Source organism: Phaseolus vulgaris, chromosome 4, assembly GCF_051622355.1.
Source record: "Phaseolus vulgaris cultivar YP4 chromosome 4, ASM5162235v1, whole genome shotgun sequence".
In the NCBI taxonomy this organism is placed as follows: Eukaryota; Viridiplantae; Streptophyta; class Magnoliopsida; order Fabales; family Fabaceae; genus Phaseolus; species Phaseolus vulgaris.
In genome coordinates this window covers 2,960,235-2,987,908 of record NC_143501.1, presented here as the reverse complement: position 1 = coordinate 2,987,908, position 27,674 = coordinate 2,960,235, and the positions used below count along the sequence as shown (strand labels likewise).

The window sequence follows — 27,674 nt, the reverse complement described above, 5'->3', positions numbered from 1 at the left end:
AACTGAAGAATAAAAATATAGAATAAATAAATGAGTCCTCACTTTGTGGTCCTTTTTTTTTTTGTTTCTTTTAACTTTTTCTATTTTTTTATTCATTAAATTCCATGTAGACATTAAACAATTACAGAATTAAATAAGAGTTCCCTCTCTCTTGGATTAACTATATTAATTACATATAGAATATAAGTTATAATATGATGCCAAACATTTGTTATAATAAACTACAAAGTGAAAAAAATTCTAAAAATATTTTGAATAAATTAAAAGAGTCCATATAATAATAAAAATAAAATATAAATAAATATTATTTTGAACTTCAACCAAAAACTTAATAGTTTATTGGATACCTAATTTTTTTATAAAATATTAGATATTCAAAACAAAAAATCACTTATATATAGAAACCTGCTATTTAAGTCAAGTTTATAATATCTAAGAAAATAATACCCGAGTCCAATATGATGAAAAATAAAGTTCATTATTATTTATGGATTATTCATACTTAGTTTATCAAAAACTGATATTAGGTAATTAACTGGTGATTTAATACTTTTTAATGATATATTTATCTCATAGTTATTCTTATTATATGAATTTTATCATATTTTTTCAGAACATGATAAAGTGATGTGCTGTTTCACAATCAACGGATTTCAAAATGTGTAAAATTAAAAACAAAAACATGATGATAAAATATAAAAAGATAACAAAATTACATAATAATAATAATATTTAAATAATTTAAGCTTATTTTTTATATAGAAATTTATATCTCAATTTCATTCAAGCCAATCAAAATTAGATAGGTCCCTTTTGCAATATTATGTGTATTTGTTTTTAGTTTTAAAAAACATAAAAGAAAGTTATATAATTTAACTTTTACGTGTGTTAAAAATAACTGTATTGTCAATAAGTCAAAACTTAAATAGGTTTAAATTTGAAAGTAGTTATCATAAAATTAAGAAATTTATCAAAAAGCGTGTGATGGATGGTAATAATTATCAATATATAGACTATTTATTTAGTTTATATTTTACTTCTTTTAAATTCTCATTCAAGAGAATTCGATGAATAAAAAAACTTTAAGAAACGGATGAATTTGCCTATAAAATATATGCAAATTAGATACTCAACTAATTATATCAAATTTAATCAAAGGCCATGAGTGAAATTTTACTAAACAAAAAGTAATATTTATAACAAAATTATATGATAATTTATAAAAATTAAAAGTGTTAGAAAATATAGTTTTAACACTTTGTTTGAATTGATTCATTAAAGTAAAATTATATATACAAAACTTTATTAATGTACTATATTTGGTTGACCTTTGGAGTTGAGAAAGAGCATTTATAATAACTCTTTTTGATGAAAAAGTGAGCACTACCCATTAGAATAGGAATTTGGGAAAAAAAAGGGAATTGTATTCGATAGTGAAAGAAACATTGTGTTCTTTTTCAATGGTGACACTCATGAAGAAGACAAATGGAATTTGGCAACTTGGCCACCATTTATTGGAACCTCACCAATCACCACATATACCAAAAAAAAGTGTTGTTGAAAATGGTCCTAGTTAGGGTTGAATATCATATATAGAAAGAATGTGATTGAAATACACGTGCTTTATTAATATGGTATTAGATTCTTCATAATAAAATTAATTTTCAACAAAATTATAGATATTTTATATTAATTGTTGGATTTTTTTCGTGGAAAAACATGGGAGAGATTCCACATAAATGGTTCATAAGTGGTATTCTAAAAAAAAAAAAAGTTAAAATATCACTTTCAACTCAAAATCTTAAAACAATCACACATGAAATCCTAACACTAATGTATAATCATATCTAGGAGATATGATCAAATATATAATACAATCATCATAAATACAATAAGTCATCATTCAAATGTTATAAATTTTTTTTTTTTTTACCAATCCCTAAATATAGATTGAGATGAAATGACAATTCATCGTCTTGATCATTAAACTAAATTACCATAAAAGTATACATTAAAGTCCATCTATAAAAAGATTTAAATTTATTTATGAACATTTATTATATACATATATGATATATATTGGGAAAATAATATAGTTTAATCCATGAGATAAATTTGAGTCATAACATACATTTACAATAATAATAAAAAAATAATACAAGAGATAATAGCCAATAATTTCTCTCCAAGTGTAATGAGTATTTGAAAAAAATAAATATAGTTATTATTTTATAAACATAAAGAATGACAATAAATATTTAGTAGGGATTTTCATTTTTACAGGGTGCATAAAGAAATGTCGGGGTACAAAAAACAATGCTCGATTTTTGTTCTTCATAGTGTACATTCAATTGGGGCAATTTCTTCCTCAACCTCCATAATTTTTCTCTTGCACCTCCACAAATCTCTCAATTCCAAAATCACTCTAGAAAAAAAGGTACAATTTTTATTTATTTATTTTGAAATTATATAATTCATACAACTTCATAACTCTAAAATTCTGTATTCCAAATTTTAGAATTCAAAATGTATTTATACATTTCAAATTTTGAAATTTGAAAAATATTTTTATGGGTTTGAAAATATACTATAAACTCTAAAATTCATAATTAAAAAATTTTAGAATTCAGAAGTTCAGAATTTTGCATTTCGAACCCAATAAATACATTCTTAATTTTAAAGTTTGGAATTCTAGAAACGAGAAAAAGGGGAATAAGAGTGTAGATGAAAAAAATGAAGAAAAACGCAAAGTTGTTATTTCACGGCTTATGGAGGTGCAGGAAGAAATTTCCTAAATTGGGACAGGATTAAATGGGCCTTTCAAGAGCCCAACCCAACTTTTCTCCTAATTGATGAGCCCAGTAGCCTGGTATTCGTTTCACCAAAAATTAAAAGAAAAACAAACAAAAAAACCGTAGGGGTAATATGGTAAATGCACTTTCGAAGTTGAAACCGTCAGGGTCACTGCAGTCGCGGTGGTGCGAAAATGGCGCGCGCTTACACCGATTCGCAACGACACCCTTCGTAGAGAACCTACTTCTCATTCTTCTCCTTCTTCTGTTCGTTGAGTTTCTTTCACTCCACCACACTCACTCCTTCGCTCCTCAAATCGAAACCCTAGAGCCACGATGTGGAAGTGGTTGTTCTCCAGAGAAGCCGCGCCGCCGCCGCCGGTTGTGCTGGTGCCTCCGCTCTTCGATTTCCCTCCCATCTCCGCGCGCAACCGCATGCTTCACTCCGCCTACGATGTCACTTTTGGCAAGATGGCTCTCGCCTCGCTCTTCCAAGACTATTTCCACCAGGCCAGGCACTTCACCACGCGAATAATGCTCAAGCCAATCGACGATCCTCACGTCGATCTCATAGCTACTGTAACTTCTCCTCTCTCTCTCATCTCTCTTTAGATTCAGAAACTTGCGTGATACGGAAACTGAACAAAGCACTTGTTTATTAACTATTGCTGTGATATGTTTAGGTTTCAGGTCCTCTCGATCGTAAGCCCAACAACGACAGCATCATGGGAGATGCTTTGTTTCGCTGGCAAAGGTTTTCTTCTCTATTGTTTGTATGGTTTTAAATTATTGTCACAGTCGCAGTTTTGTTACATTCCTTTATACTGTGGGAAACAGCAAGCAAATGTGGTTTTATGGCGTTCCTTAATATTGTGAATAAATGCAACTGATGTCACTATAATTACTTGTAGAATTTGGATATAAGTTTTAACTCGGTTAATTATCCACACAAATGTATGTGTGTATTATTGTAATCATATTATCTATAAATATGAGATTTAAACATATTTCGTGTGCTAAAGATTGGACAATCGAGCATAGGACTAATACATACATCTAATAAACTTCATTAGAATAAATTATGATACTATCTCTGCAAACTACAAGATGTCCCATCCATGACATAAAGAATGTGTTGGAAGTTTTATATTGACTAGTGATAGGTAATTCTCATCTTACAAGCTGGTTTTGTAGGATTGAAATCTACCTTATAAGAATTACATTGATGGCACTTTAAAAACCTTGCTGTTGTGGCTGAATTGCGTTTTTGGGACCATTTTTATAACCTTGTTTGTTTGGATTTTTGTTGTCGTCTTTGTTCTTGTTCTGCAATTTGTTGAGTAACTTGAATTGTTTTTGTGTTTTTTGTTGGGTGCAGTGATGTTAACGATCCTCATACATTTATGGACCTTTATGTATCCACATCTGATCCGTAAGTAACTCTAACTTGAACGAATCCTGAGGGTATGTTTGGGAAATTGAAGTAAAACAAATTTGTTTTTTCACTTCAAACATGAGACTGAGTTTTTAAGAATGAAAGGAATAAGAAAAATATTTATACTGAAGGTCAGTACTCAGATTCAGTTGGTTAATTTATTTTTGGCATTGCTTTCCAATGAGAATATGGGATTCACCTCTGTAACTAATAGCACAACACAATGAAGGTCAACACATAAAGTCAGCATCGGGTACTGAGGTGAAACCTTTTTTCATTGTAGAATAATATTTAAATTTGTTTAAAGAACTACAACTATCTTATAATAAAGCCTTCCAATCATTCCTTATTCATGTTTATGTATATGAATACCATATGTAGAAATGTTAGTATTTATTCTTCTGGGCACTCTCTTATTATCAGGTGAATGAAATATGGGTCCCACTAAATAGGGTGTGGATCAAGGTTATTTGGTGGGGTTAACATGAAATCTACCATGTAATAGAGCATGTATTAAAAGTTTTACTAGCATTCCTTGTTCTGTATAACTCTCTTTAGTTTTTTCTTTTAAATAAATTTACACTCCCTTCTCTTTCCTTGGCGTCCTTGATCCTAAAATGCACAATGCATCTATTTGGAATTGTGAATATTGTGTGTGGTCTGTATATTCAGGATTTTGCAGATGAGATCGTGTGCTTACTATCCCAAATATGGATTTGGGGCTTTTGGAGTGTTCCCTTTACTGTTGAAGAAAAGGTGTGTTTTGTTTGATGATGGGGGCAGAAATATGTGTTAGGTACTTAGGATGTTACTGTAGCATGCACATCATCCATGGATTGCAATATACAGTGTTGACAAAGTTAATCAATTCTACAGAGAAAGCCCCCAAGATTATGGCCTGATGGGATTGAGATATGGATCTGGAAATCTATCCTTTGGAGTCACACTTGTGCCCTTTGCCAGTAAGTTCCTTACTTTTTTGCAAATGAGCTTTGAGCATATTTAGGGTGCGAATGAATAAGTTTTGAATAAAAGTGCTTTTATGATATAATTCTTTTTGAGATTCTTTTTGTAATAAGCTACTCTTTCTAGCTTCTAAGAACAATAATAAAATTGATTTTTTTTCCTTTCTCTTTTTTCAAAAGCTGATCAACATCTTATGTTTTTCTAAACATGTTTTTAATTAGGATCTTGTTAACCAGTGCTTTAAATAAAAACTAATTAAGGAATCAATAAGAAACAGTTTTTATAGGAAAGCAGGGTAATGAAAACTTTCCACTTTTGATATCCTTAACTAATTAGATTGGTTAGCATTCACCTTATTTATTATATAAGTAGTAAATATTCTTGCTAAACTTTGTCGGTAAGAAATATAGGAGATTTATACATAAGTAGTGCCTTTTCGTCGGGCATTTGAAGTTTTAATTGTTTTGTCCATAATCACTAAATTTTACATTTTGTTATAGATTTTGCAAATACTGATTTATGATCACTTAGAGAAATAATAAAAATAAACTTTGGTGTGTTATTATCATCCATTGCAGTGAAAGACGAAATACCAAAAAGTGCATGGTTGGTAAGCAAGATGGGAAGGGTGACTGCGGGTGTGCAGTTTGAACCACAAAGTAAGAATTATTCCTTTAGAAATATTTCTTTAGGTGTTGATTTTTTCTTATTAAAATTACATCACTGGATTTTTAAAGTAATTTTTAATTTTTTTGGTTTCTCTATGGCATGGATATTGAACTTTGGTTATCTTTCTGGTCGTTATTGTCATATGCTGTTTTGAACTTGAATTTCATTGAATATATTGGCCTAAAGATGTTTGCTTTTGTATTTTATAAGTAAATGATAGGCCAAGGGGGAAATCTTACCAGAAAGGTGAAATTATTGCATCAATCTTTTAGTCAGTATTAATTTATTAATGTTGAGTGTTTTCATATTATATTTAGATTTTAGAATGGAACCTGTGCAATAATACCTGAGTCATGTGTTTAGCTCCAAGTGTATGTGTATTTGCACATGCATGTAAAGCTACAACTACATCCATGAAAGGTGGAGCAATGGACAGAGTGAAAAAAACCTAAGCGGTTAGAGTTGGTCACAGTAGAACAACAGCAGTTAGGGGAAGTTAGAGTGGTTAGTTAGTTGAAGGGGATCAATTACATAAATATGGAGAATAAGGATGGAAGGATTCACTTGAACCATTAGACATTTTTATGAAAGAGAAACTTGCAAATGAATATTCTTTCACCTTTTGTTAGGCTTTCAATAAAATTGTTTGCATCCTTTGCTTTTTTTCTATCAATTTCTCTTTTTTCTTTCCTGCATTTGTAAAAGTATTGGAGAACTTGAATTCATGCTTTATTAATTTTTAGTTTAGTAATTTGGTTTTTATTGATGAACCCAAACAATCACAAAATCCTGAACTCTAGAAACATATTTATCTAACTTGTATTCACTTAAATACATAAGGAAATGAGTATGTTCATACTAACCCGTGTTCTTTTTTAGAACGAAGTGCCAAGCTTTCAAATTTAATGAACTGGAGTTGTGCTTTGGGCTATGGTGTTGGATCAGGCAGCCCATTGTGTCCATCCTTCAATTTCAATCTTGAGCTTGTCAAAAGCTCTCAGGTTTGTCCACATTCATAAATTGGTTAAAATTTTGCATTTAATTAATTCTTATGATAATTCATTAGTTGGTATATGACATGTTATTAAAATGGAAAGTTTTGTGAATTGTAAGAAATTGATGTTGTTTAAAAATTTCCCAAATCATTAGAAATTTAGTATCAGTCTTAAATTTTGTTCTAAACCGCTGATATAAATGCATCTCGGCATTTGTCTGCCCTAACCTATGATTTGTGTAGTTTTCTGATTAATATTCTGAGAAGCATTTTACTGAAATTTCAAAGTCTAAATAATCTGCAGTTTATTGCCTCATTCTATCAACACATGGTTGTTCAAAGACGGGTATGTTCTTCTGTCTGTGCTCTCTTTCATTCCATTGTCTCCTGAGTGGTTTTTTGTCTTCATATTAGTATCTCATTTTTCACTATTGCAAATACAGTGATCTCTAGATTAATGGTACTTAGTCGCATCTCTTAAAATTAAATTACATACTAATGTGTTTTCCTTGGTTTCCTAAGAAAGCTTTACATGTATCTGAGTTTTTTTAGTGCCGTAAATGTAATTGATTTCTCTTTTTATTTACTAGTTTGCAAGACTGAACTGTTAGATTGAGTTGAGGTCACTGCATGAAAAGTTTTTTTGAATTAGAAGCCTGTTTATTCAAGACCTGGGCCTATTTTTATTGATATTTTGGATACGTTTTCCTTGGGTTTAGACACCATAATGCTGATAGAATTCCATTATTACTTACTTATTCTTGTTAAAATTTACCCTTACTATCCAGTTTTTTTTTTTTTTTTAGTTGTAGTAAACTGGCAGATATAATTTCTTGTTGAATCAGAATATATATTATACTGAAAAGTCATAAACTTGACTTGAACAGGTGAAGAACCCCCTTGAAGAGAATTCCGTTGTTGGAATTACAAACTATATTGACTTTGGGTTTGAGTTACTAACAAGGTATTCTTTTTAGTTCTAAACAGATGTATTCAAACTTATTGCAGTCGGACCAATGTGGTACAATCTAATTTTCTGTGTCAGTGTTGATGACGCCATAGCAGCAAACAATATCTCAGACTCCACCTTTCAAATAGGTGCATCCTGGCAGGCTAATAAAAACTTCTTGCTGAAGGTAGAAAGTCGATGCAATGTTATGTAGATTTATATAGATTATATATGATGCATCTATGTCAATTATTTCTCATCTTTTCAGGCAAAGGCTGGACCTCGTAGCTCATCCATGGCACTTGCATTCAAGTCATGGTGGAAACCTTCTTTCACTATCAGTATTTCAGGTGTCTAGAGTGATTTTTCTACTCAATCTTGCTTTAGTTCTTTATCCCCTGTTCCTTTCTTTAGTGCTACCGGGACTTGTTTAGCATGTGTGTATTACGAGGTCAACAACTATTTAGGCATGATATGATGATCAAGGGTCGACACCTATATATAGCATAATACTTCAGTTTTATATGATGATTCTGTTTTTTGTTTTGGTCACTGAAAGTTATAGTCCTACTTCAGTTCCTGCCGAAGGTTAAGTATCGGGTTCATTAGATGGCATGTTCCCCCCTGCAAAATTTGTTGATGTGGCGTATTATTATGTAGATGACTTTCTCATATCATTTTTTAGGTATTTGCTATCTAGGGCTGTCAAAATGGGCTGCCGGACCTAACCTGGCCTGGCTCTAGGGGCAAGTTAAAAAAATTTACAACTTAGCCTTACCTATATTTTAAAATGAGCCATAATTTTTGGTCAATCCTGACCTATGTTAGGCATACGGGCCAATTTTGGCATAATTGAAAATTAAAAATAAATAACAACTTGTCCATACAAAAAAAATCATTGTCCAAAAGGCATCAGGCAGAATGGATCATGCTAGAAAAGGTCTCTTTTTATTTAGTCCACTGTTTTTTGAAGTTTGACTTGACCTGAATCATAGACCTACCCGTTGGGTTGGACCCATTTTGACAGCTCTAGTTGCTACCTACCTCATTAATAGTTCATCAATTTCTGTGGGAGGTGGTAGACATGACAAATGTTCCACGATCGTTGATGTTATACAGTTATCAATTTCTCATTCTGCAAAAAATTTCAGCAAGTAAAATCTGATTATATGTGGTACTTAAAAGATTTAATTAAATTTAAATGTAACTGGTTATCAAGATTAAAATTAGTATCTCTGTCAAGGAATGGAGTTTCTTTCAGCCCTTTTTTTTCTTGGAGAGTGGGTTTTGGGGGTTGATTCTAAAGAAAGTATGATCGATAATGCTAGTACTTGGTTTGAAGTGCTGAGAATGTCCTGTTATTCTGTAGCCACTAGAGATCGTGCTGATGGTAAAATGCAATACGGATTTGGCATCCAAAGTGAGAATCTAAGAGAAGCCAGGTTCGTTTCATATATAGAGCTTTTATTTCTTGATTGAGTAAATTATATGCTTATATAAATGAATAGTACCATGCCTATGCTGCTTCCTGTTAAAATATTTTTGTACCATTCAGCTTTGCCTTTCTTTTTTTATATTGAGCTAGTGCATGGAATCAACGTACTCTTTCAAAACTTGTATCTTGCATGTTCACTTTTGCTTGCTTGTTTGCAGTTATCAAAGAGCTGATCCCAATTTTGTAATGCTCACGCCAAGCAAGGAGCACTTAGCAGAGGGCATTGTCTGGGAAACAGGAAAGCGACCTATGTTTCAATCTGACGTAGACGCTGGACATTTTGATGTCTTACCTAGAGAATTACGACCTTTTGATAAAATTTTGTAATTTCTTGTTAGCTTTATTTTTTTCTCTTGTGGCTAATGACACCATTCTTATTTAGGAGTGGCCAATGAAATTGCTTTCATAAGAACTGAGTGTAGGACAGTGCATCCAATCATTAACTAGAATATTTACCAAATGCTAAATTTTTTATGATACATCTTGCTTCTGTTCTACTTTGGGCCTCTTTTCATGCATGCATCCCAAACATATCAACCCTCACCTTTTGTCATGTAATGTTTAATCTAGAATGAAAGTTTCACATTCCATAAGCAAAAACTGTGTTGGTTTAAGATATAAATTGTCTGTGATTGCCACGTTGATAAAGGAACCGTTATTCAAATGGGTTGCCTTAAGAATGAGGACCTTTCATTTTGCAATCCCATTTTTACTCTTCGCACACCCTTATAAGTTGGAAATACCTTTTCGGGCATTGCATTCTATACACCCATGCTTTTAAACTTGCACTCCCATGAGGGTGTGAAATGACAAACCTATCCTTGAAAAAATATATTTCGGATTAGACGGTATTTTAATATCCATAAAATACTTTCTAAAATGTACAATCTAAAGTGTATTAATACATTTTGTTGCACAATTCGATATGCTTTTTTTAAAATTGAAAATATCTTCTAGAATGTATTAATGTATTTTAAATTGTCTATTTTAGAATCTAAAAATACATACTGATTTCTACAATCTAGAAATACATACTAAATTATATATGCGTTATATGAAAAAAAGAGTTTATGAATAATGAACGTAAATGGAGATGCATTTACAGAGTTAATCGCATGTATGAATAAAGTATATATATGAATCAAATAAATAATTTACATGAATAAAACTAATTGGTTGCAAGACTATATATATGCATATAATTTTTAGTATTTGGATAAACACTTACATCCTACAAACATAATATGAAGATTATAATTTAGTCTCCGCATATAATATGTAGATTGTAGTATGCAATTTTCCTTGCATTAGTTTTCGACGTATAATGTAATTGGTAAGTAGTTGAGAATACAAATATAAAACACGACCACACACATTAGAAAAATAACAAAATGTGAATTGTGCACATGTCCTATACACATTTCTCAATGCAGACGGACATCCATGGGAGGCTTACTCCGTAATGAAAATATCGTGATATTTTGTTTTAGTGTATTAAAACAACGTATCCCACATCATACACAATTATCCATTTGTTTAAACTAGCATGCGAGAATGAATGTGAGTGAGAGAATTATTATTTTAGTATAGAAGTTAGAAAAAGTGTGTAACGTATGTTATAACTTACAATTGACATTCCATTTATCAATAATGAAATCTTTAGTTGATTTACTCATCCTTAACTACCCACCAACTTAACATATCACACCATTGTCCAAATTCTTTAAGCAAATCTTTTCTAACAAGTGGCCATGAATGTTCCCTCATTCCCAACAATGCAGTTATAGATTAATAACCACAATGACCATCAATAAATGACATCATGTATATGAGGACGAGTACTAGAGTGAAACTGGTCACAAATTGGAATTCCTTTAATCCTAAGGGGTTGTCATTTTTTCCCTCTCCTTGCTTAACTTCCATGTAGAAAAATTATCATGTATTGAATGAATGACATCAACATGCTAAAAATATGAGGGGTTAAGTTTTGTAGATCTTATGAATCTATTTGCTCGACTTTTTTTAGATCCTTTGATTGTTCACTTTATCCACTGGTGCACACATTGGTGTAATGTTTGGGTATGCTATTTCACGTAACTTGGTCTTAATTGTTACTTTTCCGTCAACTTCTTTGAAACAATTCAAAATAACATCAATTTCTTATTAAATAGACAACTCAGAGGATGAATCACCTGATAACATGTTAGAAATACTCAGTTTGGTCCACATAACATGAATTGCATTAGAGGTATGTTACCAAGGTTATCTCACTAATTTGCATGCACAACACTTATACAACATTCGTAGAACACGTATCTGTAAAGTGCTAACTCAATTCAAAAAATAATTGTTGGATTTCTAACAATTCTAGTATAGTTCTAATACAATTTTTTAAAAAAGAAATACATTAATTTTCTAAAAACTCAAACTTATTATATAAATTTTTATTATGATTATAAAAATAAGAAAAAAATCTTTTTGAACTAGTCATTAAAAACATCTGCTAAAAAAACTAAAACATATACATAAATAATCTTTATTGTCAATTTATAATATATAGATACGTGTTCTTGTATCTACATTTTAAAGATAATACGTATTTCTATGTCCGTATCGTGCTACATAAATAATAACAAAATGTGAAACAAGAGTAATTTATTTCAAAATTAATCTTAATTTTGAAAAGATGTTTTCTTTTTTAAAACAAATTTCATAATTGATCCAAAATATTTAGTTAAATAAATAAGAATAATATTATTATTTAACTGAAGCTGCATCACACACACTGTAAACACCACAGCAGACTCCAACAACTGATCCAACCAAAATCCATGGCCACTTGTTCACTCATTTCCACGCGCTTCCACTCTCCTTCTTCTTCACTCTTTCGTTCTTCAACCATCAAACCCACCACCACAATTCAATTCTCCAAATCCCTTCATCTCCACGCTCCCACCCTCTTCCTCCTTCGTCTCCCATCACCAAAACTCCCAATACCCCTTTTGCCCAAACTCTCCATTCCCAAATCTCTTCTCCTTCTCTGTACTTCCCTCGCCCTCTCCTTCACTCTCCTCGTCTCCAACGCCGACTCCGCCGCCGCCTTCGTCGTCACCTCGCCGCGGAAGCTCCAGTCCGACGAGCTCGCCACCGTTCGCCTCTTCCAAGAGAACACTCCCTCTGTTGTCTACATAACCAACCTTGCTGTCAAGTAGCTACCCCTTTCATCCATCATCTTCAAAATTTGTTTCTGAATGGTTTTTCGTTGACCCTTTTGCTTTCTCTTTGAGTTTCTCAACGTGGGGTGTTGTGTTTAGGCAGGATGCGTTCACCCTGGACGTCTTGGAGGTTCCCCAGGGATCCGGGTCTGGCTTTGTTTGGGATAAGGAGGGTAATATTGTGACCAATTATCACGTTATTCGTGGTGCCTCTGATCTCAAGTCAGTATTCTTTTTCTTTTGTTAATTTTGTGTTTTTTTATGTGTTGTCAATGTATAGATTTTTGCAGTTTCAACCAATGAGAAACCGTCATAGTAATGGTATTTAGAGTGTTAAGCAATTTTACTATATTTGAGAATTTGTATTTGGATAACAGGGAAATAGTAACCTTTACTCAATATGAGAGTTTTTTTTATGTATGTATTGTCAATGTATTCGTTTTTACAGTTTTAACTGAATAGGAATCATCCTAAATATGGTCTTTAAAGTAATTAAATAATCTTACTATATATGAGAATTTGTAATTGCATGAATGAGCAAGAATAAATTATACAATGACTAATGACTAAATTATACAATGACTAATGACTGTGTATCTATGAAGCTCGGACACTTCTCTTAAATGACATGTCCGTATTGAACACACATATCAGACACCCACCGACATTTGTAGGACACATTAATTTTCTAAAAATTTAAATTTATTGTATAAATTTTATTATGATTATTAAAATAAGGAACATATTTCTGTTAAAAAAAAAAATTTAAGGTACTGAAATACAGTCATGAAAAACATTTTTCTGTTAAAAAAAAATTGAAACATACTTGTGCATATAAATTTGTATTGTCAATTTATATAATTTATAAATATATAATATATAGATTCATGTCTAACATTTTAGATATACATATCTCCATTTGTGTCGTATCAATGTCCGTGCTATCTAACGAAATTATTTTCTTTACACTGTTAGCCATTAAAAAGTCATTCTAGATATGATTTTTAAAATAATTATTACAAAAGACAACAATCTTATATATATGGGAATTCTTTTTTATCCTATCAGTGTATTTTAATTAATTTTTACTTTTGGAATCTTTTGATCCAGTTTCTCAAACTTGTACTTTTTATTTTTTGCCGCTTCTAGTCAGAGATTGGAACATGTCTGGTTTTGACCTTTGAGTGGTATTATGCTGACAAATGGGAACTTTTTAGTTATGCAGCCAAATATTTTATATTATGTGCAATGTGACATATCTATTGCTAAATGAATTATACTCCTACAATCCCTAAATATAAAATTTTGATGACTAATTTACACTTATTAAGAAAGTTGGTTAATTTAGTTAGTAACGTTAAGTTTGCAGTAATTGTAAAGTTTTTTCAAACTTTCCCTTAAACAATTAATGGATTGAGTTGAGAGACAATAATAGTAGTGAAGCTTTAAATTTTAAAACTTAGCCCTCCAATTCTCCTATCTTCATAAGAGAGATAGAGACAATTCATAGAATTTATTCTTTATTTATGAAATAGAATAATTAAGGATATTTTGGTAAAAAAAAGGGATAATTAGAAAAGGACAAAGGAATTTCAAAACAATGTGTTATAATCTAGGACAGAGGGTGTATAAGTAGCCTTGTATTGAAACAAAAGCGAGGTTATAATTATGTGTTACTTTGCACATTTGCACCTCCTTCAGCATGTATGGCTGTGTTTGCATGGCAACTTTTCCTGGCATTAAGAAGTGAATTCAATCAATAGAAAGTTTGGTGGTAGATTGATGTATGTGTTGGGATGACTTCAGTGAAGTGATTAGATTACTCCTATTCAAAGAGATGCTAGTTATGTGCAGGGTCACTCTAGCTGACCAGTCAACTTATGATGCCAAAGTTGTTGGTTTTGACCAAGACAAGGATGTTGCTGTGCTGCATGTTGAGGCACCAAAAGACAAGCTCAGGCCTATACCTATTGGGGTCTCTGCTGACTTGCTTGTTGGTCAGAAGGTTTATGCTATTGGGAACCCGGTGAGATGTTCATACTGATCAATGCATTTGTGTTATATATATTCATTATCTATGATTTTTCCAGTATAAAGAAATGATGAGCTTTAGCTAATCGAGGAGATTTTGTTTAAATCATATTTTTAACAGTTGTCTAATTTAATCTAACATGTAGATTGCATAAGTATATACTTATTTAATCAGCATTTCCTGCTCCTGTTGTAAATGTGTATGCAAACATTTATGTTAAAAATGCATTGGAGATCTAAGTTATTCTGTCGTGCATATCTCTATATAGAAATATTACTGTTTTCACATGTTAAATATTTTTTTGAATGCGCAATTCAATTGTGTAAAGAGGGGTGAGTTCAAAACAAAACAGATCTTTCTATAAAAGATAAAAAGAAAATTACTAAATTGTCATTGTTGGTACCTTGTAATTGCTGCCAAACTGCTTCATGGAGCTGTATTCATGGCTTAATTGCTATTTTTTTTGTTGATGATTGATACGTTCGACTCTTCTTGAATATGCGAATATGATTCCTCATTCATTCTTATCTTGCAGTTTGGACTAGATCACACACTCACAACTGGGGTTATCAGGTATGAAACTTAAAACTGTGGAGTGAATATTTTGATGTAACTTTCATTACCTAAAAAAAACAGTTTCTACTTTGGTATTCCTTTTCCTTTCCTTGTGTCAGATTATATATTTGTCCATCAAACATTTTATATTTAGGAGTGTAGAAGTAGCAACTGTTGCTTTCTTGTTCCCAATGTCACTTTCTGGGGTAGTTTTCATGATGACATGCACTGTATTGCAAATTTCAAATTAGAAACATCTGAGAAGATGAATGGAAGATATTATTGTGCCAAAAAATGTGACTGCATCTGTTGCTTACGTGCACATAAGTTGATTTTAACTTATGAAAAAGTTTGATTAGTTGTACTTAATTCATTCCTTTTCCTATAAATATTTGTTGGGATGATTAACTTTTATAATGGACTTGTGGAAAAATCTTATTGTAGAAATCAATTTTTTTTCTTCTAGTGGGATGACATTAATCCCTTTCCTGAATAAAGATGTGTCATAGTTCATACAAAATCTACTCTTTTAAGCATGGTATTCCTTAGGTTAATACTGTTTTTCAAAAGTTCACATCATTATGCTGATACTTAGTAACTTGAAATCTGGATACTCTGTTTTTTCTTTTTTATGTTTCTTTTGTGTTGATTGCGTTTCACTAATACATACATACCTCTTCAATAGTGGACTTAGGCGAGAAATTAGTTCTGCTGCAACTGGTCGTCCAATTCAAGATGTTATACAGACAGATGCAGCAATTAATCCTGGTAACAGTGGAGGGCCTCTCTTAGATAGTTCTGGAAACCTCATTGGGATAAATACAGCCATATATTCTCCATCTGGTGCGTCCTCTGGTGTTGGATTTTCTATTCCAGTGGACACTGTGAGTTCTTACTTTGACCTGGTTTTAATTTATATATCTAATTCTTTCTTCAGGGGACAACTTTTGATGGAAACATAGAGATCCTCTAAATAAAATTGCTAACTTGATGTGCTTGTTGTTCTATATATTTAGGTAAATGGTATTGTTGACCAATTGGTGAAGTTTGGGAAGGTTACAAGACCTATTTTAGGGATTAAGTTTGCTCCAGATCAGTCTGTGGAGCAGTTGGGTGTAAGTGGAGTGCTGGTCTTAGATGCTCCTGCCAATGGTCCTGCTGGGAAAGCAGTAAGTTTGTTCATATATTAATTTTATATATCATTTTGAAATTTCAGCTAGATGAACCAAATAGTTAGTAGCATAGATTTCTTGTTAACATAAACTTGGCCTCTTTGGTCACTAAAAATGTTAATGCCAATAACATGTCTTAAGCTTCATTTTCACATTAAAACTAATGTTGTATTGCTTTATCTTAATTTACTTAATTACAATTTTTCAATGGAGCCTGTCTAATTTCTACTTTTCAGGGCTTGCAATCAACAAAGCGTGACTCTTATGGTAGACTCATTTTAGGTGACATCATAACATCTGTGAATGACAAGAAGGTCACTAATGGAAGTGATTTGTACAGAATTCTTGACCAGTGTAAAGTGGGGGAAAAGGTATGGTGCTGATTCAACTGCTCTATTGTTTTCAAAACTATTATTAAATCCTGGATTTCCAAAGCAAATAAAAAAAGGGATGTAAGAACATTTTCGAATAGCTTCATCTTGTGTTTAAGCATCCGGTTGACATGGCAGCATATTTATTGTTATTCTTAATCTATGTAAAGAAACCCTTAAATTGTTGTCATGGAGGTAGTATATAATATACCCTGTTAATATTTGGGCACTCTGGAAAGAGTCAAATTAAATATCTTATTTGCTTTTGTCTGTACAACTTTCATTGTAACTTGTGTATCATAATAACTCATAAGTTTGTCTCAATAGTAATAATCAACAGAAAAATGAAAATTTTGGAGGAATGGAACAAAAGGGTTATCTAGTTTTATGGCTGTTTAAGACTGTTCCATCTGACTAAGCAAGCTCAAGTCAAAGCTAATTTTAACAGGTTCAGATTTTAGAAATTAGATCAAGTTGTTTTAAGGAAGAGTTTGGATTATACTTTAGTCATCCCAACCTGGCTTGATGCACATATTCTTAATATACTTTTTAATAAATATTAGTTATAATACTTCTCAGCGTAACATTTTACAAAATATGATATTATATTTTGTGAATTTGATTAGAATGCACTACATTGTAAAGGTTCTTCATACTGTTATCAATCACATCTTGTTATGTATGATAAATTTGTTATATAATAACTATCTTATATGTGTGTAACTTAAATTTGTTAGCTTATATAATAACTATCTTAGATAGTAATTTATTGACTGATAGTAAAATATATTTACATTAATAGAGCATAGAAATTAAACTTATATGTGTGTTTTAAAATATACCTTAGTTTTTAAGGTCATACTTTAATTTGATGATTTACCTACATATAATGTTAAAAATCTGATGTATTATGTCAACATAAAGTTCTGCATCTGTCCTGTTCCAAACATTGCTGAGTCTTGAGTCTTGTTCAGAACAAATTCAGATTAAATGACCTTATAAAAAGTTCAGGCTGAGTAGGGACAACCAAGCCAAATCCATCCTATGAACATCTATCTATTTTCTTAATCTGTTTTTAAACTTGGTGTTGATGTGTCTTGGTTTGTCTTTCTGACTTTTGGTCTGTGAAATTGCCTCTATGTAAAACATCTCACCCTGTGCTAAAAACTTGCATTGAGAGACTAAACTTGTATCCATTTAAACCTGCTTTATATTCCTAGTTTAATGGTTAATAATGTTGATATTCAGGTGATTGTGGAGGTTTTGAGAGGTGATCACAAGGAGAAGATCCCTGTCATTTTGGAGCCAAAACCTGATGAATCATGATGATATGCAACTCATCCATTATCCTGCATGTATATATACATTTCATATGCCATTGCCAGGGAATGAATGAAGCTGTTTTACTGGTATTCTTTAGTTGTATCTTACTTCATAAACATCTCCAATTGTACATATATATACACACACTATGGAACTCACAGCTCATCATCCTTTAACTTCCTCACTATTAAACTTAATATAATCTGCCACGTCTATTTGCCCCCATACAATTTCATAGAAGGGGTATGCTCATTGTGGCACATTTTTATTCTATTTTCTGAAATGGTTTTTGTTCCTTTCATCATTTTTCATTATAGTAAAGGGTGTTTGAGAGAGTTCAATAGAAAAAAACAGTGCCAAAACTCTAACTTGTTTTGATGACTAAATAATGAGATCATGAAGCTTTCACTTAAAGCAGAAAAAAAAAAAATTTGGAAAGTGATGGTGTTACATAACCAAGACTGTTTGAATTAAAGTGTGTAAATTTAAGTTTAGATGGAGTTCTTTAGGTGAACTCATATATGAAAACAATTTTCTTTACATCTATTCCAAACTCAGTTTCAAGGTAAAGTTATATTAAAACTCAGTTTAAAATCATGTTCAATTGGAAAACAGATATGATTTTTTTTTTTCCATTTTACTTTCTGGTGCTTGTAAATTTCTAGCTGAAAACCAAACAAAGGGATTGACATCGTTGTAACTAAGCAAACCTTGTTACATTATCAAACTATATTTGATTCTGTAAGATAAATTCCACAATTTGGTGCTTAAATGCCAATGTGAATGGTAGTGCCTCCTTGATCCATATGGAATCACATTAAGCACTGAATGTTTTTATCACTGTTTACAACCACGAATGTAAAATCAAAATAACGTAAGTGATATTTTTCTTAATTATGCTTTTTAGTCTTTTGAAATTTGAAGTACTGAAATAATTTAAGGTACTGAAATAATTTTCAGAATTATTTCTAGTTTCTCAACTATAAATTTAAGTAGAGGTGACAAACAACATTGATTCAATAAATTTTATTTTTGAATTATAATGACAAAAAATCCATTAGTCAATTCATTAAAAAATGAAAGTAAAAATTAATAAAATTCAATTTAATCTATTATTTTCCTTTTTCTAAATTAGTAGAAATAGAGGGAGGTCCGATATTAGATGACCCCACAAATCCAACTAATATTGGTAAGAAAGCTAAGGCTTGCGTATGTACTATAATTTAATTATTTTTTTTAGACAATACAAAATTTCTAATAGTAGAATTTAAGTGTAATTCAAGTATATAAAATCAACATGGAAAATTGAGGTATGTATGCAGCTATGCACATTATAGTTGGGTATTTCTTCTTGCACCCCTACAATTTTCTTCCTGCACCCTACATTCTTTGAAATACTAAAATTATCCTTAATAATTTTGGGTGATTCTGAAATAGGGATTCCGTAAACAAAAGTGTTTCTGGAATAAGGTTCTGTGTTTCCAGAATAGAAAATTTAGAAGATAAAAAATCATTATGGAATATCCTTTCTGAAACACATTTTTTTAATTTTTGGAATGGTAAATCTGGAATTCATAGAATGTGTTTTGGAAAGTAAATTCCAAAAATATTCGAAAAAAACTAATCTAAAAGTTATTTTTAAAAGGGTAAAATCATCTTTTTCGAAAATGATGGGGTGCAGGAAGCCATTTGTTGAGGGTGCAAGGAGAAACACCCATTATTTAGTTTGACCATATTTATGAAAATAGTAGTGTTAATTTGACACCCAATGCTCCAAATTACATTCATCTCATACCTATTATTTTACAAAAATACCCCTATCACATAAGTAATCCAACACTTAAAAGAAGGTGTAATTCGGAGCATTGAGTGTCAAATTAACACTACTCTTATGAAAAAGTTCTCCACTATTCCTACCCAACATTTTCTAAGCTTTCCTACATTTTTATATATAATTTGATCATATTTCTTGACGAGTTTTCCAACATTTCTACCCGACATTTTCTAAGCTTTCCTACATTTTAATATTGGCGACCAAAGCTCATGTCTAATTCAACCTTCCATCACAAATGCATCCAACCAATGACCAGACAAATTATGAGTTAAAGAAGCTACAAAATCTTGGACGTATGACATTGTATATGAACAATCTAGGTGGCTAGAGCTTTTGAAAACATTGGTAAATAGTAGTATAACATATATCCTACAATAATTTTGGAGGTCATTTCTGAAATTTTTGGAGAAATTTGTCCACCCATCTTACTCAACATTATCATCACTGATGTTGTTTCTGCATTGTATTATCTTTCATCACTAACAGTTCAATGTGATTTAGAGTCAAAGAATCATTAATGGTAGTGTGCTATTTTGTTACAGCAAGAGTTCTATAAACCATTAATTAATACCACTTTTAGGCAAACAATGCAATGGCAAAGACAAGACTACTGGTTGCTTCTCTTTGAAACTCTTAAACCAGTGTTTCTTTGAGTTCTTGTAAAACTTACATATGAAATCTTTGAAGATATCAAAGTCTGCATAAGTTTATGGAAATTTCATCTCAGTGATAACATTTTACTGATTTTGGACACTTCACTTGTACCAAAACATTAACAAGCAACAACAGAATAATGTAACACTAGGAGAATCTTACCCCAAACTTTTCACTTTCTAAGATTGGACTTGCTTTTTGGGTATGCCAAAAGAAAATGAATGGATAACAAAAACCAGAAAGATAAATGGAAAAATGACTTCTGCCAAATTTGAATATCTGTTCGATTAATAACAGCACTCTTTTTTTCTTTGTTTTTTATTTTAGTCTTAAAATTATTTCACTCATATTATTATTATCATCCTTTTCAAACTCAAAAACATAATAAAATTGAAATTTCTAGATGCTTAATTGCATATGTTGTTGGCTTCAGCTCTTATCTGATTAACTGCTAATACAGTTAGAATTTCACTTTCTGCCATTTTGTTATGCTTCTCAAAATTCCAAAACCAGAGTTGTTCACACTTGAATAATCAAAGCTGAGATAAAGTATCTATTCTTTGATGCACTCTGATAGAGTTAATTTATCACCAGGGTGCAAAACTGTTAATGATTTTGGAATTATATACTCATAAGAATAGAATACATAAATTCATCCTTCAAGAGTTCAAGTTACATACATTATATACTTGGGGGATGCAATACTCAGTCTAAAAGCTATTTGTTTCCCATGATTTTCCAAATTTCAATGCAGAGCATCAAAATGCTTTCAAACTAAATCCAAAGAGATTCACCTTACCATATTTTTAAAATTTTTGGAATTCATAAACATGTCTTTAATACTTATTCAGGGGTAAATATCAGAAATTCTTTCTAAATTTAGTTTATGAGACATGAAGTTCTAGAAGGTAAAATTATAAAAATTCCATATGAAATTTCCAAGTCAATGAGTAAAACAAAAAGCTGGGGTCATGATAAAAAGTGGCCTGCAACATTGCAAGTTGTTGAAGTGACTGCAAAGGTTTGACAAAAGACTTTGGATAAATCTCTCTATATTATTAATTTATATCAAGTTCTCACTAATGATTTCAGTTAACTACCAACTTTTTTTTAATTTATAGTTGAGTGAATTACATAGAAACACTTGTTCAAAAGAAAAATTCACACAAAACCTTTGGCACTGTTTTAGCATTGCTAAATGTTACTTCTTTTGTCTGTAGTTTTAGTTTTTCAAAAGATTTCAAACTAAATGCCTGCATTAACTTTAATTAACTGATGTTTGTATTAATTTTGATTGTAACTATAATTTGCTCTCAATTAAACTATGTTAGTATTTGCATCATGCAGTCTATAAGAGAAATTTTTTGAGAAAAGGATGTTACTTTAAGAAGTGACATATTTATTCTTGTTTTAATTTTATGTTAAAAACTTTAAACTGAAGTTATTGTAGAAGAGAGAAAATAGTGTAAATAACTAAGATTGATTTCTCTCCCCTCTCATGATTTTGGGCATATAGAAAGATGAAGGTTGAACAAAGAAAATTTGGTTACACAAGAGGATTTCCAACTCTTATTAAAAGAAGATTTTCCGACATGCATAAACACAGTTCATAGTTTCATATATATATTTATAAAATATGATATGGTGAAGGTGGCTAGGCCTCTTCATTGCAGACACACGACCTCTAAGCATGGCCTATAGCTTCCAATGCAGAATGGTGGCCACATCTTTAACCTAACAAAGAAGAAAAATGCAGTGGTGAAAGACCATAAAACATTACATTTTTCTTACTTGAAGAAGAACTACAATTTGGGGGGAGAGAGTGATCTATGGAAATCTCAATGCACTTTTTTTTATTAGGAAATTCAGCACAAGCATGTCATACATAACAAGGGCAATTACAGAGTACATTTTAGATAGGAGAATACTTAGGGAACCAAGATGAGGTCATTGATAATGGTTGATGTTCATACGGAGAAAGAGGATGCAAGGCCAAAGTTAAGGCCCCAGAGCTCAAAAGATCCCTTAACAAAGTCATAGTATCCTCCTTTCAGTGCCAATGTTTTGTTCACCAAGCCATCTCTCACAAATGGGTAGGTTAGCAGGTTTCCAAGGGAAACATTAACAGCTTCCTGCACATATATAATTCCAATTCAAATTGTAAGCATCACCTACATTTAGTTTACTTCTAAATCATTGCACTTCAATTTGAATAATAATGGTTTCTATTCAAGGATAACATGGATAAATGAAGTAAAACTTCAATTCTGATAACAGAATAGTACTAGAAATACTTATGGAACTAGTTTTGCCCTTATATTATATGTACAAGTCAAGTATAATGAGTTTTATGAAAAATATTTATCTAGCATGTGGCTTGAACTAATGTCTCTTACCTTCTCACAGTGTGTGCACAGCTCACCAAAAGGTGCATCTCCATGCTGTGTCTTCACCTTTGCCTTTGCAGGTAAGCCAATTTTGACCCATTCCTCAATAAAATCACTGAATACAACAAACCAGAAGTAAATCCACAAATTTTGAAACCAACTTATTTGGGGTTTTAAGTTTAACTTGACTTCAAAAATTAGCTCTGAGATTTTTCCTTTGTTTATATACACCATTTAGTGTGGAATGTTGGATATCATGATGGTTTAAGAATGAACTAGTGGGTAAAATTTGTGCATCAAATTATATGTCTAATTGATTGAAAAATTCCAATTTTTATGCAGAGGAAAATGACTTACGTTGAGTAGGTTCCATCATATGGGAAAGACAAAAGCCCCTTGATACCACCACAAGCACTGTGTCCAATGACAACAATGTTGGAAACCTACAGAAAAATAAGATGGGTTAAAAATTCTGGACATTTTCTCACCATTATTAGTGTTCATATCAGTAACACAAAGTACAATGTGCCTGAAATTCTGTGCATCTCATATATCTTCCAATGAATGAATGGTAACATACCTTGAGATGCAAAACGGCATACTCAATGGCTGCTCCAGTTCCAGAGTATTTTGACTGGTGCACAGTAGAGTAAAACAAAGTAAGTCTGAGTACTATTGTGTTCAGACAAAAGAAGTGTTTAAGAGTTGGATCATAAAAAATTGTGTTCAGACATGTCAATAGGAATTTTTTTGCTGTGTTGGAGACGTACCTGGTCATATGGTGGGACAATGTTAGCAACATTTCTCACCACAAAGGCCTCTCCAGGTTGGAAATCAAGCACATGGGATGGGCACACTCTTGAGTCTGAGCAAGCAAACACCATAAACTGAAAAGCAAACAAATAAGACAAAACAGCATGAGTTTTATAAACTTAAAATTTCATTTGAAATCCAAAAGAGATGTAATACTTTATAAATAATTTATAACTATACCTCTAGACTATTATTCAATCATAAATTAACATATTTCTTCTGAATTTTAATATAAGAAAAATATCTAATTTCACAATAACATACTTAATTAGAAAATATAAGTTTTTAGTTCATTTTTTTTTATATTTTGTAACAAATAAGTTTCCTAACTTCACTATAAGAAAATCATTAAATAAATCAAATCTAGAGGACAAAAATAATTAGTCATTATATTGACTAAATTAGATATTATTTTAGAGACTAAGAAATTATTGGTATATCTAAAATAATTTATATTATTAATAAAAAATTATAAATAATTTTTAAATTGGTATCTAAATCACATATAAAGGTTTTATTTACTAATATTTTGGATTCTAAATTAGCCTCTAAAATACTAATAGAGACTAATTTAGATTATAAGTAGTCAGTACCTAATTATTAGATACAAGAACTACTTTATAAATTTTTGTTAATAATAGAACCTATTTTAGATTTAATAATGTTTTTAGTTTATAAGATGATTTCTAATTTAATCATAATAACTAATTATTTTGATATTTAAGATTAATTTAATAAGATTGTTGTAAATCATATTTCAACACCTGAATATCTTGAAATAATCACATTAAATAAAGTTAAGATTGCTTGAATTTACTTACATTTAAGTCCATCTATGTGTAATCTTTTTAGTTATATGTTTAAGTAAATAACAAGTTGGTTGACTTTAAAAATAATACCTATATGCTGAGTTGACAGTTTAATCTCTTTTACTTGTCCATAGAAATTAAACTCATAATTCATCACAACAACAGCAGAAAGTACCTTGGGGCTCTGGCCTTTGGCAAGCTCACCATACAAAGCTGGATTCTTGCTGAGGAATGATAACAGAACAAGAACAATAGGAAAATTAGAGAAAGCTTAAGATAAAAGAAAGATAAAGCAGTGAAAACAAGTGATGACTAACTCATATTTCTCCTTCTTGAAGTAAAGGAAACCAGTCTTGATCCTCTCAGAAGCTTCTGATGAAGGGATGCCATCAGATGATGTTGTCCCCAGTGAAGCTGTTATCTGCTCCACTTTTTCAGCTGCTGTGGCCTTTAGTTCACTCTTCTCCCTACATTTCAACACAAGTCAATTTGCAAGGAAGACACATACCTCAAAATTTGTATATGAAAATGAAAATTTGTATAAGAAAATTTGTGAAGTGATTGTTATGTGTATATTATTTATTACTGATAAAAAAATATAGTGTTATACAATATGAGTTTCACATATGTTAGAGTGTGGTTGAGACTCACCTCAACAGTTTCTGGAGTTCTTCAATAGCTTGCTCATACTCCTTTGCCATATCCCCTCTCTCCAAAAAATAAATAAATACATGTCAGTTATAAGACAAAAAAAATAAACTATTTTGTAGCTAAGTGACCTTAATAAAGAAATGAGAAAGCAAAACCAATTTTCTCCAAGAGTACACATGAAGTTATTATAACATAAGCTTATAAATATGGTAATAAAATTGTGGGGGTGGGGGACTAATGGGAAATAATATTCAGAATTCAAATAAATAAATAGTGTCAGAAAAGTAGAAAATTGGTTTTACACTGTCAGAGGATTAATTAGCTGCTAATTTGGTTGGGAAATGTGTTTAATTTTGAATGGACTTTTTCTTCTATAGTAGTTTGGATTTGCTTCTTTATTGGCCTTGGAATCCTCCAACACACCTCCCCAATACAAGGCTAATTCATGTTATATATGTAGTTCTGATTTTCTGTGTGAATTTGGTTCCTAATAAAAGAAATTTGATAATTTTATGGTGGTGGATGCTGACACATGACAGTTGTGCATGAACAAATCCATGCCACACACCTGTCTTTGTTACCTAACCAAGCTATCAATGTGCATATGTGGTAGATGCCAAAGAAAGATCAAAGGGTCTTACACGTGAAAACTAAACTTTAAACTGCACACTTAAACATTTTTTCTTCTGAGTAGCAATATACGTGTACTAAGTTAGAGTATTAAGCACATGATGACATAGCTAGGCCAAATTATTATGTGACATGTGACTAGTCAAAAAAACATTCATGTGATCCAAATCTGCAAAACCAGATAAAAATTTTGGGTCCCTTAAATGTTTAAAACACACAAAAACAAAAACAGTAAATAATCCAGCAATAGAAATTTTACATCACCATCATAAACTGTGTAAGTTGGTTGACTTTAATGATGTCTGATTGGTTGACAACAAGGTAGAAAAGCTTAACCACTCTAACGAATAACCACTAACACACATTGTGATCCAAAATATAAAACTCATCAGAATTTTGAGTCTCTCAGAATTTGAAAACTACAAGAGAAGCACACAACACAAAGCAACCACAAAGAGTGTTTATTTATGCAGCGAGAGTGTAAATTTTTAAGTGTAATCTAATCATAACATAATCACAAACTGTCATGCATTATAAGTTAACTGAATTTTACATTAACTAGTTCAAAAGTAACAACAATACTGATATATAGTAAATTTTAAGCGTAATTTAACTGCATAAAGAGGTTTGCACCCATTTATATACTATGAAATGTCTTAATCTCTAATTGATCTTTAACATTTGTCTGATTGATGGGTGACCATGTATAGAAATTCAAGATGACAAATATGTTTTACTTGAATGCATGAAAAATGAAAGAGTAGTGTTTGGTAAAAATATATACCACAGTTGGGGTGATGATGGGGGAAGGTGCAGCAAAGACAGGCCTGTCTTGAATGAGAGAAGGGAAAGAAGAGGAAGATGAAGATGAAGAGGAAGGTGAAGAAGGAGTGGTGATGGTTGCAAAGACTGAAGGTCTCAATGTGGCCTTCTTAAGGGAGGTTTTGGCTGGGGAGATTGAAGAGAGGCACCAACCGTTAATGGAAGAGGTCGACATTGTGCAATGAGGACTCAAAAGTTTATGCTATATAGCCCTATGAAGCAATGGGGTGAGGCATGTCAATAGGGTATCCCCATTTTATGTGACCTTTGGTAGATAATGAAAACGAAAGCCAAGCAAAGGAGAGCTTCATTCCTATCCTTGTAGATGAGGTTTGAATGTTGGAGATTAACCATGAGAGAATGACCATAATATTTGTCCCTTTGGATCACACACACCCTTTTTGCCATTCACCTCAGAAACACAAAAAATGGCCATTAATCACTAATTAAAATCGGTTTTCTTGACTTTTGAGGTGCTTCATTAGAACTTTCTCAGCTATGGACCATGTATAACATTGTTTTGTAGATATTATCTATGAGATTCACGTTAATTCTTATGAGGGTCTGCATTGAGATCAAATGAAAGATAAATTGTGGTAGTTGAAGGTTTGGTGATAGATAACATCGAAGATATGTTTAACATGTTTTTCATATTCTGGTTGGTGTCTTGAATCTTTGGTTCGTATGAAGTACATCAAAAGATGTAAAGGTTAGTGGTGAATTACGGAATAACAGTTTTACTTAAGGTAGAAGATGATATATATGAGTTGATTTATCTCTTAAATACTTCTATTATTTATTATTTTTTAATAAAAAATAATGAGAAATTGTGGTAGTGGATATTCCTAGGGACTTAATTTGAGAGGTTTAAGGCTGTAGGGCACATTGTGTCTGCTTTCAATTTATGTGTGATGACATGCACGCAATGCCATGTTGCCACGTAGGGGTAAATGTAACTGTTTGTACCCCTTTGAAAGGGACAAAACATTGCATGCTTTATTGCAATTGCAGTAACTAAAATTTTTCTTATTCACTGCTTTTGCTGCAAGTGTGGATCAATGTTCTTTCCATTTTTGACAAATATACACAGTTTTAGACACTGTATA

The 27,674-nt window shown here is 31.5% G+C and overlaps 3 protein-coding genes across 9 annotated transcripts; 2 read left to right on the top strand and 1 right to left on the bottom strand.

Annotated features, from left to right (window-relative positions):
• Positions 1–2,734: 2,734 nt before the first annotated feature.
• LOC137836745 (beta-galactosidase) lies at positions 2,735–9,779 on the top strand. Of its 4 annotated transcripts, none has more exons than XM_068645466.2 (13): positions 2,735–3,371; positions 3,476–3,546; positions 4,171–4,224; positions 4,900–4,983; positions 5,104–5,189; positions 5,772–5,852; positions 6,742–6,863; positions 7,161–7,202; positions 7,744–7,820; positions 7,902–7,992; positions 8,074–8,155; positions 9,175–9,247; positions 9,459–9,779. In XM_068645466.2, exons 1-13 carry the CDS (start codon positions 3,129–3,131, stop codon positions 9,625–9,627), a joined length of 1,275 nt encoding a protein of 424 aa, XP_068501567.1. In that variant the 5' UTR covers positions 2,735–3,128; the 3' UTR covers positions 9,628–9,779. The 4 variants fall into 4 exon arrangements, 3 of the variants coding, with proteins under 3 accessions (XP_068501567.1, XP_090157448.1, XP_090157447.1); XM_090301322.1 differs by having other exon boundaries at positions 2,918–3,371; positions 4,900–5,023; XM_090301321.1 differs by having other exon boundaries at positions 3,012–3,371; positions 4,171–4,488.
• Positions 9,780–12,067: 2,288 nt separating this feature from the next.
• Positions 12,068–18,241, top strand: DEG1 (DegP protease 1). Of its 2 annotated transcripts, none has more exons than XM_090301318.1 (8): positions 12,068–12,508; positions 12,615–12,737; positions 14,360–14,541; positions 15,083–15,120; positions 15,788–15,986; positions 16,119–16,271; positions 16,511–16,645; positions 17,894–18,241. In XM_090301318.1, exons 3-8 carry the CDS (start codon positions 14,362–14,364, stop codon positions 17,969–17,971), a joined length of 783 nt encoding a protein of 260 aa, XP_090157444.1. In that variant the 5' UTR covers positions 12,068–12,508; positions 12,615–12,737; positions 14,360–14,361; the 3' UTR covers positions 17,972–18,241. The 2 variants fall into 2 exon arrangements, with proteins under 2 accessions (XP_090157444.1, XP_068501558.2); XM_068645457.2 differs by having other exon boundaries at positions 12,073–12,508; positions 14,370–14,541.
• A 3,756-nt stretch (positions 18,242–21,997) lies between these two features.
• Positions 21,998–26,748, bottom strand: LOC137836742 (carbonic anhydrase, chloroplastic). Of its 3 annotated transcripts, none has more exons than XR_011085342.2 (10): positions 26,531–26,748; positions 25,117–25,175; positions 24,783–24,932; positions 24,641–24,689; positions 23,614–23,730; positions 23,424–23,477; positions 23,201–23,286; positions 22,853–22,958; positions 22,366–22,588; positions 21,998–22,190 (listed from the first exon to the last, which is right to left on the bottom strand). XR_011085342.2 is itself a non-coding variant. In XM_068645459.2 (10 exons), exons 1-9 carry the CDS (start codon positions 26,741–26,743, stop codon positions 22,424–22,426), a joined length of 999 nt encoding a protein of 332 aa, XP_068501560.2. In that variant the 5' UTR covers positions 26,744–26,748; the 3' UTR covers positions 21,998–22,190; positions 22,385–22,423. The 3 variants fall into 3 exon arrangements, 2 of the variants coding, with proteins under 2 accessions (XP_068501560.2, XP_068501559.2); XM_068645459.2 differs by having other exon boundaries at positions 22,385–22,588; XM_068645458.2 differs by having other exon boundaries at positions 22,430–22,588.
• Between the last annotated feature and the right edge of the window lie 926 nt (positions 26,749–27,674).

Bases quoted from the DNA above. Each gene is read 5' to 3' on its own strand.
- LOC137836745 (XM_068645466.2), top strand. From the start codon at position 3,129: ATGTGGAAGTGGTTGTTCTCCAGAGAAGCCGCGCCGCCGCCGCCGGTT. The intron at 6,864-7,160 runs GTTTGTCCACAT...AATAATCTGCAG, and splicing joins AGCTTGTCAAAAGCTCTCAG to TTTATTGCCTCATTCTATCA. The intron at 9,248-9,458 runs GTTCGTTTCATA...GCTTGTTTGCAG, and splicing joins GAGAATCTAAGAGAAGCCAG to TTATCAAAGAGCTGATCCCA.
- DEG1 (XM_068645457.2), top strand. From the start codon at position 12,132: ATGGCCACTTGTTCACTCATTTCCACGCGCTTCCACTCTCCTTCTTCT. The intron at 15,121-15,787 runs GTATGAAACTTA...CCTCTTCAATAG, and splicing joins CTCACAACTGGGGTTATCAG to TGGACTTAGGCGAGAAATTA. The intron at 16,272-16,510 runs GTAAGTTTGTTC...TCTACTTTTCAG, and splicing joins ATGGTCCTGCTGGGAAAGCA to GGCTTGCAATCAACAAAGCG.
- LOC137836742 (XM_068645458.2), bottom strand. From the start codon at position 26,743: ATGTCGACCTCTTCCATTAACGGTTGGTGCCTCTCTTCAATCTCCCCA. The intron at 23,731-24,640 runs GTACTTTCTGCT...TTTGCTTTTCAG, and splicing joins CCAAAGGCCAGAGCCCCAAG to TTTATGGTGTTTGCTTGCTC. The intron at 22,589-22,852 runs GTAAGAGACATT...ATATATGTGCAG, and splicing joins TGTGCACACACTGTGAGAAG to GAAGCTGTTAATGTTTCCCT.